General features: G+C 43.1%; 1 protein-coding gene across 7 annotated transcripts in view; it reads left to right on the top strand.

Annotated features, from left to right (window-relative positions):
- RABEP1 (rabaptin, RAB GTPase binding effector protein 1) overlaps positions 1 to 15336 on the top strand; it is a 72819-nt gene that overhangs the window by 18373 nt on the left and 39110 nt on the right. For all 7 annotated transcript variants that reach the window (XM_044429799.1, XM_044429798.1, XM_044429797.1 and 4 more), the window contains exons 2-3: positions 12434 to 12559; positions 14551 to 14754. In XM_044429799.1, coding sequence (XP_044285734.1) covers positions 12434 to 12559; positions 14551 to 14754 — 330 coding nt within the window. The remainder of the gene's footprint in view (positions 1 to 12433; positions 12560 to 14550; positions 14755 to 15336) is intronic.

Here is a 15336-nt window from a genome sequence, read left to right as displayed (position 1 = left end):
GAGCTGACGGAGGACTGGGGTTATATGAGAACAATGCCCAGTCCCCGTCAGCTCCACTGGCTCCCGATTGAAGTCCGGGCCCAATTCAAGGTGCTGGTTATGACCTATAAAGCCCTCAACGGCTTGGGCCCTGGGTATCTAAGGGAACGCTTGCATCCATATATGCCCTCCCGCCCCTTGAGATCAGCAACAGATGCCCTTCTCCGGGAACCCTCTGTGAATGATATTAGGAGGGTGAGTACCCGGAGGAGGGCCTTCTCTGCGGTGGCTCCCCACCTATGGAATGTGCTCCCCAGAGAGGTCCGCCTGGCACTGTTGCTATTTGTTTTTTGGCGCCAGGCTAAGACCTTTTTATTTAAAACTTATTTTAAGTGTTAATTTATTATGTAGGATTTTAAAAGAATTTTAAGCCGAGATGCACCAGGTTTTAATATTTTTAGTGTATAATTTTTGTCTGATTTTGTATGTTTTTGTTTTTGTTGTGAGCCGCCTTGAGGCTTTGTTGCGATAGGAGCGGCATAGAAATGTTTTAAATAAAATAATAAAATAAATTGAGCACTTTTGAGTTCCATTTATTTCAGTGGGAAAAATTTAGACTGCAGTCCTGTACCAGTTTACCTGTACATAAGCCGTATTCAACTTAATAGGAGTTACTTCTGAGTAGGCTTGTTATAAAGCTTTAGCACATATTTAACTCTCCTGTTGAAACCAGTGGGATTTGCTTACTGTTCATTGGATTCTGCATATGAAATTAAAATAGTATGGAACTGGACTGATGGAAAATGACATTGAACAATACAAAATGCCTTTGCAAACAAAAATCCTTTGAAAAGGCACCAAAGATTAAGCTAACTTTAGGCTGGGATGGGAAAGGGAGTTTTGCAACTGTGACATCTACAGAAAAAGCCTTACTTATCTGAAGTTCCAAGAGTGTGAGGAGTTGATACAACAATGTCTTGTGTAGCATCAGTTTCAGGGGTGAGAAGTTGAATGGGTTGGGGGTAGGTCTGTAAGAGTCTAGTATGCCTGCACGTGTGCTTAGTGCAAGCAGGGAATTAGACTTGCAAGTGCAGGAAGCAGACACATGCTTAAATTGCGAGTACTAGGTGTGATTTTTAACGTGCAGCGTTTGTTTTAAGTTTTAGAGTATGAGTTGCCTGAACATAATATGGAATTTACCCCTCAGGTGCATGTGAGTGATCAGGAAGTGGTGGCATCTATAAGAGACTGGATGTGCAAAACAATTTCAGATTTTAAAAGAAAGATTGGGTGCAATCCAGTTGGGATGCCTGTAAGACTTTGGACTTGGAGGCCTACAAGTTTCTTATGCAAAAAGAGTGGAACATGGAGAGAATCTTCACCTCACCGCTCCTTGCACCCTGCAAATTGGCTCGGTGGCTGATCTTGGCCATTGGGTTGTTGCAGTGCTTCAGAGAGGGAAGAAAGGAGGCTGGAGCATAGCCAGTATCATGATATCCTGTTGGACCCAGCCTCTTCCTTGCTTTCTGAGGTCAGCCCTGGACTTTTGAGAGAGAGTCTGTGTGGCTTCTTTCTGAGCCAGCTGTCAGGTGTAGGGAGGGCGGCAGGAATGCAGATTCCCCAGCTCTCTGAGCTCAGATCTGGGAATCTGAAAAATCCCATGGCTCTCTTGATGCTGTCCAGGGGCTCTTAGGATTGCTCTGCCCAGGCATCATATTTGCTTGCTTTCACACACAGTTCTTTATTCGGATCATTATAATATCTTTGCTCACTTCTGCTTCCCTGTACTGATAAACATGGGGTATATAAAGGCAAAACATTCTGTGCTGTTTGCCACTTTGTTTATTTGTTTGTTTATAGATAAATGGCTTTTATATCCCATTCATTAGAACTTAGCTCTTAGAGTGGTTATACAATAAAATCCTACTAAAACTATATATAATAGCCACAGTCCGTTTAAAACAGCAATAGGTTTAAAAGCAAATGCACCAATCATAAAACATCTGTACAACCACTAAAAGCCAGCTGACATGAACAATAAACAATAAAACCAGAACAAAAATGACAATAATTAACAACAGTCTATATGTACTAGTAACGATGTAATAAAAGCCAATTTAAAACCAAATAATCATATCAACAATTAAAATGGTGAGAGAATAAAAAGTTTCAGAACGTATACGCTCTCATTTTTCTGGTATTGCTTGTCCGCTGGTGTTTTTTCCCCCCCCTTTTGCTTTCCTTTCTTGAAAACTGGGAATTCAAGCCAGCCGATGCCTCAAAATACCATCAGGCAGCATGTAGAGAATCTAAGTGAAACCCGTCAAACTGATGTTCTGTTTGCAGTTGGTGAGCATGATTGTAAGTGTGCGGTGGTGCTGCGTAATCAAGTGTGAATTTTAATACCTTGTTGACCACATGAATGTTTCTTTTTACTCCAAACTGGAAAGCGTGAACTAAATGGAAAGTTGGGAGCAGTCTCTTAGAACAAGTTGGCATGGTGCAACACAGCCTGTGTGTCACTGAGCCAACAAACTTTTCAGCATTGCTGCTCCATCTTGGTTTTTAAAGTTTATCTCTAGAAGGAACAAGGCACTTTGGCACTTCTAGGTTTTTGTCTCCATGTAATTCTGTAGTCTGAGGGATGGTGGAGGACAGGAGAGCCTGGAGCAGGGGTCCTCAAACTTTGATGGGCACGTACCGCCAAGGCGGTATGGGGGGGGGTGCGGGCTGGGGTGCGCACGCACACACATGCAGCGAGGTGCCAGCTTGCTCACAGGGAGATCCTTTTCTCTGAGTGGGTCCAAACCGATCTCCACATGAGCAAGCCCCCACCTCACCACATGCACGCATGCGGCGAGTCCAGAACCTCTGAGGTGGGCTGGATAAATGGGCACGGTGTGCCGAATCCGGCCCGCTGGCCATAGTTTGAGGACCCATGGCCTGGAGGAATCATGGGGTCGTGATGGGTCAGGCACGACTTTGCGACTAACAACAATAATTGTGCAGTGACACTGTACTCCCAAGGCTGTGACCTGGTTCACGTGATTAAATAATTTATGGTTTAGCCTTGTTTACCCATGGATTATTTTGGAGTGCAAACCTAGAACCATCTGGATTGTTGAAGGGGAGGCAACCCAGTATTTTAACCCTGAGTTGTTTGGAAAAGTGGAGGAGAATGACCAGTCAAGAACTAGCATACTTGTTCATTCTTGCACACCCCCAGGCAACGCACAATGAACAAATGATAGTTTCTTTAATTGTGTAAACTGCGTGTGTGTTTTTCCCTACTTTGGGAAATTATAATTATTCAAATTGTATTGTGTTTATATTGTGTTTATTATTGTGAGCCGCCCCGAGGCTTCATCGAATGGGATGGCATAGAAGCCTCCTAAATTAAATTTAAATAAATAAATAAATAAATACTTTGCTGTTTGATTTATATGGCTGCATGATCCCCTATTTTGCTGTCTGATTATTTGTAGCTCAATTTATTGTTTGTAACCAATGGACATTGCAATACTGTATACCAAGTCACAAAATAGTATGTATGGCTCTTTTCCATCTTTCTTTCCCTATATATTCCAGAAGCAATACAGAGGAATTAACTTAAAATTCCAAAATATACATTTCCAAAATTGAAAGCATTTTAGCTAGGGATTCCCCTCAGCAGTTGATACTATCATGGATCAGGAAAATTGCTTTTAACTTTCCTGCTGCCAACATACATAAAGATGATGATTGTGCTCTTCTTGTGTTCTGGTATTACATAAGAAGGTAGATTTGAAACGGGGGCCAGGTGTCAGTTGTGGTAAGGAGAGTCTGACAGGAGAGTAAACAGAGCTTGCCGGAAGGAGAGCCAATATAAATCAAATGGAGTAAGCAGTGTGCACATGAAACACATACAGCATTATCCAGTTAATTCTTTCCTAATGCTGATAGTGGTTTTGAGTAGCCTGAGTTAATTAGGTGGAGCAAAATTGCTTCACCACCAAGCTGAATGCTCATTCAGAGGTCTAATGTGGTTTCATTTCAAATCCTTAGTTAATCTAGATTTTTTTTCTTGTATATACAAGCCCCGAGGGATTTTTTTCCCTCATTACCTGTCTGGAAACAGATGGCTTCAGTTATCATATGGCTTAAAAATCCATTATTATATTCTTCGGAAAGTGCCCAGACTACTAAGCCATTTTGAGCAGCGGGGACAAAGGGAGATGGACAGGAGGAACATGGTCCGCCTCCCTGGGAGCCAGGAGGGTGATGGGAGCAGAAGCGGTTAGTACATTTCCCCCGTTTCCTGGAATAGCGGCCCTTGTACACAGCCAGATGCAACAGTCACCAGTCATTTCAGCGCACACTAAGTTTGCCTTGTTCACCTTAGAAAGCTTTCATGGTGGCCTTTGGACTAAGGTGATTTATCAAATCGTAAAACTGATAGTCGGATCAGCCATATTAGGTGATATCCATAGTAATGTGATATTATGCAAGGATGTATGTTGCAGGGAGCTGATTGTGAAGTGACTGTCAAGGTGGTTGATCTAAACCACCATTATTTCAATCACTGATTTCAGTTGTAATTTAAAGCAGGTTTGTAATTTTGAAATTCATATGCTTTTCTATTTATTTATTTAGTAAACTTCTATGCCGCCCCATTCGCCGAAGCCTCAGGGCGGCTTACAACAATAAATAAATACATATAATCATATAAAAACAATATAATTGGAAACGCCCTGGCCAAAGATACAAAATCAATAAATAAGCTAACAATTAAAATGCCGTTTAAATAAAAAGGTCTTGGCCTGGTGCTGAAAAACAAATAACGACGGCGCCAGGCGGACCTCTCTGGGGAGCGCATTCCATAGATTGGGTGCCACCGCAGAGAAAGCCCTCCTCCGGGTACTCACCCTCCTAATGTCCTTCATGGAGGGTTCCCGGTTTTAGTGCTTCTAAACCTGCATGCATAGTTGCTTGTTGTTATCAAGTAACTTGGTTTGTAACTAAGTATTTTTTTTAATGATGATTACTGCAATGACTTTCCTTTTGCAGGCCATGCATGTTGTGGAATTGCTTGGAGGAGAGAGACAGATTTCAGTTTTGATGCTCTTTGTACTTATGCAATATTAGAAAGCAAGAATGTTTACTTGAGGTTAAAACTGTGATGCTATTACTCTTACATTAATAAACTGGATATGCCATATGTGAATATGCTTGGAGCCAAAGTGGATGTAGATTAGAAACAGAGAAACAGAGCAAGTCAGAAGGGGCCTCCCGGGCCTTCTAGTCTGACCTCCGGCACTAGCCAGCTCCACTCATGACATGCCCACCATGTGGACGTCCAGCCTATCCTTGAACACCCGCACCGATGGGGCCTCAACCACCTCTCGTGGAAGCCCATTCCACACCCTTGGGGTCCTGACTGTCAGGAGGTGCTTCCTGGCATCCAAATTAGTATCATGAGGAAGTCTCTGCTGATGCAAAAGGGCCAAGAGACAGTGTGGTATGGCAAGAGTGCTGGACTGGGACTTGAGAGAGCTGGACTCTAGTCCCCTCTCAGCCATGAAGCTCACTGTGTGGCTTTGCAAGTCACTCCCTCTAAGCCTGACCTACCTCACAGGGTTGTTGTGGACACAGTGGAGCTATGTAAGCCACTTTGAGTTCCTTACAGCAGAAAGAATGATGGGACATAAGCACAATGTAATAATAATACTAGTTTCAATATTGCTGTGCTGAGGAAGCATCTGGTCAATCCCCTGACTTCTCCTCAGTGTGAAAACCTTGTGGAGGGTTATGCTTGCATGCTATCCTCTTTATGGCAAGAGAGAGCTATTCTCAAGTACAAACCTGATTCTTGCTTCTGGCCTTTAAGGGATGGGACAATTTTTCTTTTGAGCAGACATGCCTAGGATGGAACTGTGAGTGTCCAGAGCTCTCCAGTGGCAAACCCTGTTACTGGGCAAAGCTGCTTTTGTACGAGTTGGAAAATAAATATTCAGGTTGTTTGCTTTAGTCATTGGTCCTCATAAATAGTTTGTGCCCTGAGTACCTTGCTATCTTCTAGTTCCTGTTGACTGATAAGCCAAGCGGGAGGCCCACAATCATATAATCTTGTAGTTCAGTGCTCCCCTTGTAGCCAGAGCTGGTAAAGAATTGCATGCAGGCAGGCGAATGGGACAGTGGAGGAGAGATGGAGCGCAGCATGGGTGATGAAGCCATGGGTGAGGAAGCTGACATGTTTGGAGAACCCAGGCCTTGCTTCTATTTCTCTTTGTGCATCTTTTGTATTCCATGAGAAATGGGTGATTACATTCAGACAACCTGCTAAATCATTGTAACCAGGATGAGCTGCGGTGAACCTTGTGTTTTTATGTTTCCCCTTCATTTTTCCTCCTCTGGTACAACTGCAAAAACAGGACCCAAAGGTTTGATTTCTGATTAACCACAGTTTACCATCTTGCCTGAAAAATGCAAACTGTTCTTAACTGTGGTTTCTCTGAAATAAGTCAACTTCAGTCCATGGTTTATGAAGCTGTGTGGTTTTAATACATCATAGTTAAAATGAACTGCAGCTTAGGCTCTGGATGTAAAGTTATAACTGTTCTGTACTTGAAGAGAAAAAGAAGCTTTTGTTCTAATGGTCACCCTAGAGTGCAATAAGCTTGCCTGCCCAAGGCTTGTTGTGGCCAGTTCTCATCACCATAAACTGTGGTTTATCATGATACCTAAACATAGCTAGTTTAAATTGTGTTCTCAGATAGTGCTAGGGGATATTTCAGTTACTTTCTAAACTTTACCAGTTCTTACTTATTTGATTGCACTTTGGCTTCTGTTTAATGTTACTATAGATTGGAATCTGTTCATATTAATTGTGATGAGTATTATAACCAGTGGTATTGGGGTGTGTGTGTGTATTACTAAATGTGTCTGAGGGTTTTAATAGGGTTAAATAAGGCCTGCAATGCTTTATTTTAATTGGTTAGATTAATTAATGTATACAACTAAAGCTGGTTCTGATGCAGTAGATATTTGAATATATTTCATATAAGTTCTTCTTTAAAAAACAAAACAAAACCCTGCAGCTGCCAAGTGCCAACTTTTGAAGAATCATTACCTCTTATGTTAGAAAGTACAGGGAATGCCTCTTATTCTTGCTCTGACAGACATGCATCAGTTAGGGAAAGAAGTGTGTTACATTTTTAGATCTATTTATCCATATGCAGCTTCCATTTCTAGATGAATCAATTGATGAACTGCCATGCTGTAAACACAGGATCTCCGTGTGTCTGATTTCTGAGCAGGCACGTGTAGGATTATGCTATAATATTTCTTTGTGTAACAGCCCTAGATGGAGTGTTACTCAAAGCCTCTGAATGTCTTTCATCTAAGCTGTTCTATGGATATGAGTGAGCATTACCTAAACAGTCAGTCATGCAGAATTTCAGCCCATGCCCCCCTGTCACCCTTTCTCTCCGACAATGTATTTCTTGGAAGCATATGTGGGTGTGAACCAGACCTTTTCTTATTTGATGATATAGCCATGATTAAGCACTGTGACATTTGAGTAACTCTGTGTGCTCACTGTCTTGCTTCATTCAAACCTCCGTTGCAGCTCCTCTGTGCAAGTGTTTTGTCTTTCTACTCTGGGCCTTCAGATGCTTTCAGGAGAGAATTTTTGGCATTTTGCATGTTCGTAACTGTTCAAGTCTTCCAGCTAATGAAGAAGAGTGAGAGATCTTTACTGCTAGCCCAGATGTTCAAAATCATGAATCAGCCCCCCAAATTCTTGAGTCTGAGCTACTGAATCAGACATTGTTTTTGTAGACACGATAATTTATAGTATGAAGAAGTAGCTACATTTCCACAGACCCGTACAGTTTAGAACCTCTTTGGAAGGCTCTTGGAAAGGGTGGCTTTGGATATTCAACCAAGTGCTGTGTGTGAATTTGCTGTCTTGTCTTAATGGCAACTTGCATAAGGGAAGGGTGCAAACCCACTGTCAAACAAATGCAAGGCTACTTTATCTGAAGTATTGACTGGAGTAGACTAGCCGCTGCCATTGGGGGCCCTTGGCTGCTTGGGACTAGAGAGCTCTGTGTTCCTGTTTGGTGCCCACCTCTGACAGTTGCACACAGTCATGCTCCTTTGTGCTGTTTTGGTTCTGCTTATAGCATTCGTGTCCTGCCATTTGCCCGGATTGCCTCAAGATGGCCAACAATTTAAAACATTTAAAATTCAAGTAAATACACTTGACAAATGTGAAAGAGCAAATATGAACAGGAGATAAAATAGAAGTACCAGATAGAAAGAAAACCTCTAATAAATGAAACAAGTAAAATGCAGTAGAAATAGCTTAGCTATCACGAAAGGCCATTAAAAGTGCTAGCCTGTGCTGAGAGACCAGACCCTGCCTGTGCGTAAATGTTAGGGATGAATGAAGCAGGCAGCTTCCTGTCCTCCACTACCATTCCTCACTACGTTTCTTTTGACTCACTTGCTTTCAAGCTGAGGGCATAAGCACTCAAGGTGAGGTCTTTCAACTACATTTAATATAGTGATGTTCACTTTTTATTTTTACATATTCATTATGTTTGCAACTTGTTTTTCCTCCAAGAAGTAGAAGGCGAAATAAATGGTTTTCTCAGAATAAATAAAATTCTCTACTGCCCATTTGGGAGATGGGGCAGGCACATTAGTAGGCGGGGGCACTTTCTGAATCAAATAAATGTGACAGTGGGGGCTCATCTTGTTTGCCACCCTGATGATAACTATTAATTAAAAATATTTGTCATACATTGGACCAAAAAAGTGAGTCATGTCACATTTAATTGGTGCATTTTGGAGAGCTTGGAAAAAGTTACTGTCTTAATTTTGCGGAGGCTCAGTTGGGCCAAGGTAACGATTATGTGTCTTTGTTGAGGCTTGATGTTGTCCATGGCTGTATTTGGAGGGGATGTTACAGGGTGGCTTTCTGATTTCAAAGCCACTGCTGTCCCATTTAAAATTGCTGAACGTGGTGGGAGCGTCAACCATCATTAGGGTATAGAAGAGTTAATTGCATGAAGATTTCTAACAAAAGTTATTTGGATGCATTGCAAATGCCACGAGAACATAGATGTGGGTGATACTGAACATGAACATAGGTACATATAATCCACAGTACATTAACTGATCTCCAGAGGTGCTAGAAAACACTTTGTTCTGTAATGAAGGCAGATATACTTCTGGAATTCGTCTTCAGAATCTTGTTCTCCAGTTACACTTGTGAACTGGTGGTTGCTTGCTTTCTGCTTAATGCATTCAGGAAAGCTTCTGTGCTATTACTTTATAAATAGACTGTACTCGAAAATAATCTTATTGATAATCAGCTTTGCCTGCGTTCTGGAACAATCACTATGTTCTTTGCAGAATGAGAAACTTTAGCATAATTGTCACTGAAATCAGGCCTGTCAAATAGTACTTTTCATGACTTCCAAAATCGCTTGTCTGGCAGGGCTGCAGCTGATTCTGACTTCAACACTAGTGATGGGATAGCATCCTTGAACTGCACCTGGGTACTGCAGTCCAGCTTAGGTGCACAGGGCAAGCAGCATGACACACAGAGCTCTGTCAGTGCTGCATCTCTCAGCATTTGCTGCCTAAGACAGCTGCCTCACTTTGCCTAATGATAGTGCTGGCCTTGATTTTGCTGCCTCATACTAATCTCATGCCAGCACTTATAGAATGCATTGCTCTGTCTCTTGTTCCAGTCTTCTGTTTCAGTCAGGTGATCTTCCATCGGTGCACCCCTGACCCATCAAGGTTTGTTTACTATATTCATGGCCTGTGTAATTAAATATGGAAGATTTTGTTACAGATGCCTGACTGGTAGGAGCAAAGCTTCCCAGACCTAAGGAAAAAAAACTGCCTAAGGAGTAACCAAAAGAGTGTTTTTACTTCAGATAAGGCAGAAAGTTTTTGAACCAGGCTCCTCTATTTGCATGTACACATATTTATTCCAAAAGAGACCTGCTTAGTTGAATTTTTCCTAAGTTATTTCCGCTTCAGTTTTCTCAGCTAGGAATGTATTATTATTTATTATTTTATTTTCATGTCTCTACTGCCCAGTAGCTGAAGCTCTTCACACTTGTATGAGAATTACATTTCAGAGATGAAAACGCAACAAATGTTTCTGGTTTGGCCCTGGTTGAATTTCTTGCCACTGGTATCAACTTGAGCTGTAGCTCATTAATCCAATATGTAGGTTCCATTTTTAAAAAACTGAAGGCAATTTGCTGGTTCCTCTCTCTCTCTTCGTGGCTCTCGCAGTGTGTGCAAATGGGGGTCATACCTCCCTGCAGTCTTTCAGAAGAGTGCAGATTCATCTGTCTGGCATGCTCGTGTAGTCCTGCTAATTTTCCAGTATGTTTCAGCTCTCTGTAGGATGATGGAGTAGATGAACTACAGGGAAATTGACAAGGTGAGACTGCCTACCCAGAAATTTGCCCGTACATGTGAAAGACTGGGGGAAGATTAATAGTAAGAGCAGAGAGAAAACTTATTTGCATAATTCAGAAGCACTGCAGAAGAAAAAAAATGAAAACAAGCTAGCTGAATCTAAGTAGTGCTTATGGGCAATGTGATCCTCTTGCCGTTAAATGTCAAGGGGATGCCTTTCAATATCCTCCTGCCTTTCAGTGCTCCTCCAAGCCTCCAGGAAGTCCGGAGCATCCACCTCCCAACCTGCCTTGCAGCACTGCATCCTGGCTAAATGAGGTTAGGTGGGCTGGGTAGTGGCAATCCAGAGGGCAAGAAGTGGGGAACTTGGAGGATCCTGACCTGGAAGTTATGGCAAAGTCTACCCTGAAGGAGGGAAGAAAAGTGCATTGGTAATGTGTGGGTGAAAGGGCTTGCACTTCCAAGGTTGAAGCGTATGCAGGATAAATGTGACAGATCTGGCCCATGATCTTGTGCTAATATTTATTGTGATGTATGTTTAGTATGTACGCAGTATGTTAGGCAGTTCTAATGTATAATGAAGGTGTAGTGATCCTGTTTATGCCATAATGGGGCTATTGCTGCAAAGCTGTTGTGCAAATGTGAAAGACGTTCATGCAACAGAGGTTGAAAACAGGTTCTCCCCTTCTATAAAATGAGTGTGTGAGAAGGGGTGTAGATTCCACTTTAAGGCGAGAAAACACCCAATTACCCACAACATTTCCTAGTGATCATCATTCATACCCTTTGCCATTTCTAAGATTTTCAAATGTTGGAAGTTGTCCTGTGCTCTTTTGCATTCTAAAGTCAGGCCTAAGTTTCAGCAGACATTTACCATCTATATTCATCACTTTAGCTTGCGCTTTCCCACCTTCCCCCAGTTCTAGTTCAACCATGATAGCCGGAAGTGTCCTATCAGTCCCTTAATGACATGGGAACAACTGGGATCAGGTTGCTGCAAGGGTCAAATTAGAGAATAAGTCAGGTGTAGGGGTATTTCCCTTAAAGAGATGCATACATCCTTGCTTACTGAGCTCTAACTAGAATGGTTGTTAAAGAACAAAGAGTTAAAATGCATTTCTTAAACTGAAGAAACTTTGCCAGAGAATCTAACATGAGCTAGAAAGGTGGTCACAACAGAAACAGGATACGTGATGGTAAATTTTTGTGGTTAATTCGGTTGCCTGATACAGTTTGGTGAGACGTAAAACTTTTGTTAAAACAGGGTGTGAAAATAGATTCTTAATCACTTAGTGCAAAGGTGGGAAGTGAGTGAACATGTTTTCCGGATGGCTTTTGACAAAAAGAAATTGTAATTTCAACTCACAACATTTAAGGCCATAGTTGACATCTTATCTTGACTTTTCCAGACATTCACAGCAGAAAGTAGTTCTTTTGTTTAGCCACTGTGTAGCAGACAGAACACTGGGGTAGATAAACCTTTGGGTCTTATCCAACATGGCTCTTCTTACATCCTTACACTTGAAAAGCATGTGCATGTGGTACCCTTGCTTTGCAAAATTTTGTGCATTTGTGTGTGTGTCTGTGACTAAGGAGAACTCAGCACAACTTCGTGGGAAATCCAATCAGGTGTGTGTCTACATGAAAGGGTTTCAGTGTGTCAGGTAGTACCAAGCTGTAGTCACTGATAACCGCAACACAGACTAGGACTGTTCTAATCTGTGCCAATCCCCTTTGGTCCAAATGGCAAATGGGAGAAATATGAGGGTTGGCTTTCATACTACAGTCAAAAAGTGCAATAGTTACTGCTTAAGAGAACCAAAACTAATTGGTACCTCATGTCTTGACTAAAACACTAAACCAAGCAGGGAGTAAAATTTGCCATGTGGACATCAGTATTTTTGTCACATACATCTCCGAAAGAAATGCAAGAAACTTTGCCTTCATGAATAAGTGAGTATATGGTATGCTTTTGGCTGTTGTGGTAACATGTCTTTTCCCTTCTCCTTTGGTTCATTTTTAGCTCTCCTTCAGCGAGTTGCAGAACTGGAAAAAGTCAATGCTGAATTTCTGCGCACGAAGCAGCATCTTGAGCAGGAATTCAATCAAAAGAGAGCAAAATTTAAAGAGTTGTATTTGGCTAAAGAGGGTAATACTTACATCTTCTGGCTTACTGTAAGAATGTTCTTAACGTCATCTTCAAAGCATTGGGCTGGATAATAAGCTGTTTTCACCCAGTGGGAGTGAGAAATCACTCTGGAGGCTTCCTCACCCGGTGAGCTCAGTGCTCCAGTGGCCCGAGTGCCCGTCCTGTGGCATGACCAAGTGCCAGAGGCAAAAGCGAGTTTCTCCCCGAAAGCAGGACGGTCCAGCGTGCCATCAGCAGGTTTGCAGCAGGCTTTAATGCACACTTGGGTGGCCTGTCGTTGCCTGCCAGCCCCCAGACATTTCAGATACGTGGAAAGGGCAGCAAGGATCCTGAGACAGCCCCTTCCCCCTTGGGGTCCCACGGGACCATGGACGGCCCTCACCCCAATTTGCAAGTGGACCCTGCGGGGCTGCAGGCACTGCTTTAAGACCTGTGGAGGTGCCACATGCAGGCTGCCTGGTGCTGCGGCCACTTGGTGGCGGGAAACTGGGTAAGGTGACCGGCACTTCGTACGGCCGCCTCTGGAGGAGGTTGAGCAGAGCACGTCCTTCCATCCAGCGCTGCCACTGCTGAGCCACCAAGGCTCTGGGCTGTACAGGGAGAGTGCCGTTGCTGCCAGTCCTGGGGGGGGGGGGGGGGTCCATTCGACCCACTCTTCTCTGCCGGGCTCAGCTGCAGTGCAGGACAGGACAGGGAGCTGAGCTGTGCTCGGGTCGGCCCACTCTGCAGGAGGCTGAGCCTCCAGCGGTTCTGGCTGGCAGCCGTGGCAGTCCAGTGAGCCTCTGGCACTCGGGCACTTCTGGGTGTCTGTCATTGGCTCTCCCCCACAACCCCTTGGCCAGCGTGCCAGGTCTTTTTTGCCTCTGTAGCAGTTTGGCCCCTTCTAGGCTTGTCACGTTGTCCAGATGACACTTTAAACTTAGGGGTGGCTTATAAATCCTATTTCAATCCATGGCTTTGTGGGATGGCTGATAAATCCAGATGCTGGTCTTATAGTGCCCCCCCCCCCCCCAGTGGGAAGCACAACTGGATCTGGACAACACAGGAACACAGCTTGAATGTCAAAATGGGGCATATGCTGTTTATATTCAAGCCTTCTCATTTTCTGATGTGTTTAGGCCACGTAATACCTATAGATTATGTTGGACTATCCTGTTACATGTATATCTATAATTAGGTCAGCCTGTCTCTGCATACATTAAGAATGCAATAACTTGAGGAAACGATGTGCCACTTGATCAACCACAGAAATCCTTTGACTGTTAAGGAATGTCTGCCTTGCTTTTGTGTTGATCCCATTATCACAGTGCCCTGGGGTGGGGGAGGGGGCAAAGAATGCCCTTGCTGTAGTAGAAAGAAAACTGGTTTCTAAAAGAGCTGAGACCAGATTCAGAGTTAGATTTTACTGATGAAAGTGTCAGTCCAAGTCATGCTGAATATGATGTTCATCAGTCGAGAGCAGTGAATTGGACAGCAGCACTGAGATGGGGCTGAACTGAGTCATGCTTTTAAATAGGGTCCAGAACAGATTACAGATGCTAATACGTAAAACAGCTTGGGCTCCTAGTAGGTGCTCTTGAGCAAGTCTAAACCAGTACATAACAAGGATAATCATTCTGACAGTTGGTATGCCTGAGGCTTTCCCCTTATCAATTACTTTGCCTTTCCTTTTCCCAGAAAGACTGGAAATTCAGGAAAGCCTTTCTGTGGTCAGTTTCTTTAGGAAAAGGAATCTATTTGTATGTCAAGAAGTTTGTATGGCAACGATGTAATGGAAATGTTCTCATATTGGCAAGCTTTTTTTAAAAGCGTGACAGCAAAAATGACTTTTGAAGCATAGCGGAGATATAAGCTGAATATCCCCATTTCCGCCACAGTGGTGACCAGAGTGAGATCTTAGTGATGCTCTGGGTTAGAGAAGACCGCAGAGACCTTCTTTCACGCTGTGACCAGAGTATATTGTGCTTTTAAATGGAACTGATCTATTTCAGAGGATCTGAAGAAACAAAATGCAGTCCTGCAGGCAGCACAGGATGATTTGGAGCAACTGCGAACGCAGCTCACGGAGGCTCAGGCTGAGATGGAGAACATTAAGGCCATTGCTACAGTCTCTGAAAATACAAAGCAGGAAGCGATTGATGAGGTGAAGAGGCAATGGCAGGAAGAGGTTGCCTCGCTGCAGGCTATAATGAAAGGTAGGGCTCATGGAAGTGGATGAGTTGCCGCCGAGAAGTTTCAGGTTTAGTGATGCAGCTGGTTGTAAGGGGTTTGCTCTCCAAATACTGCTTGGTAATACAGAAACCTCATGCATCAGAGTGTGTGTGAAGTAAAGCTGGAATGTTGCACATGTCATCTGAGGTCGTTCTCTTGTGGTTTTCCTGAATTACACTTTTTAACATTTTATTTTGCAATTTTAACCAGCTGTTCTTAAGTTAGTTCGAACTGGCGTATGGTAATCAACAGAACAGATCTCAACACAATCATATCTAAACAGCATTGCTAATATTCAGAAAAGCAACAAGCGTGAAACCCCAAGCAAAATTAACAGAACTAAGAAGCAGTCAGCAGGAACAAAAGAAATACAGCCCAGGAAAACAAGAACAGGATTTTCTTGACCTCTTGTCCCCTTGCCTCAGTCTTTCTACAGGGAAAACTAGCTGTCATGGAGAAGGCTAGGTTGGAACACTTCTACCTGGCATGCTAGGTTTCTAGGAACAACAGAGGAGGGGTGTGTGTGTGTGTGTAAGTGTAACTCATGTAACTTGCCACCTGCAGCT

This window comes from Varanus komodoensis, unplaced genomic scaffold, assembly GCF_004798865.1.
Source record: "Varanus komodoensis strain SLA01 unplaced genomic scaffold, ASM479886v1 scaffold20_1, whole genome shotgun sequence".
Taxonomy (NCBI): domain Eukaryota; kingdom Metazoa; phylum Chordata; class Lepidosauria; order Squamata; family Varanidae; genus Varanus; species Varanus komodoensis.
Note: the sequence above shows the minus strand (reverse complement) of the source record. Positions and strands in the feature narration are given on the sequence as shown.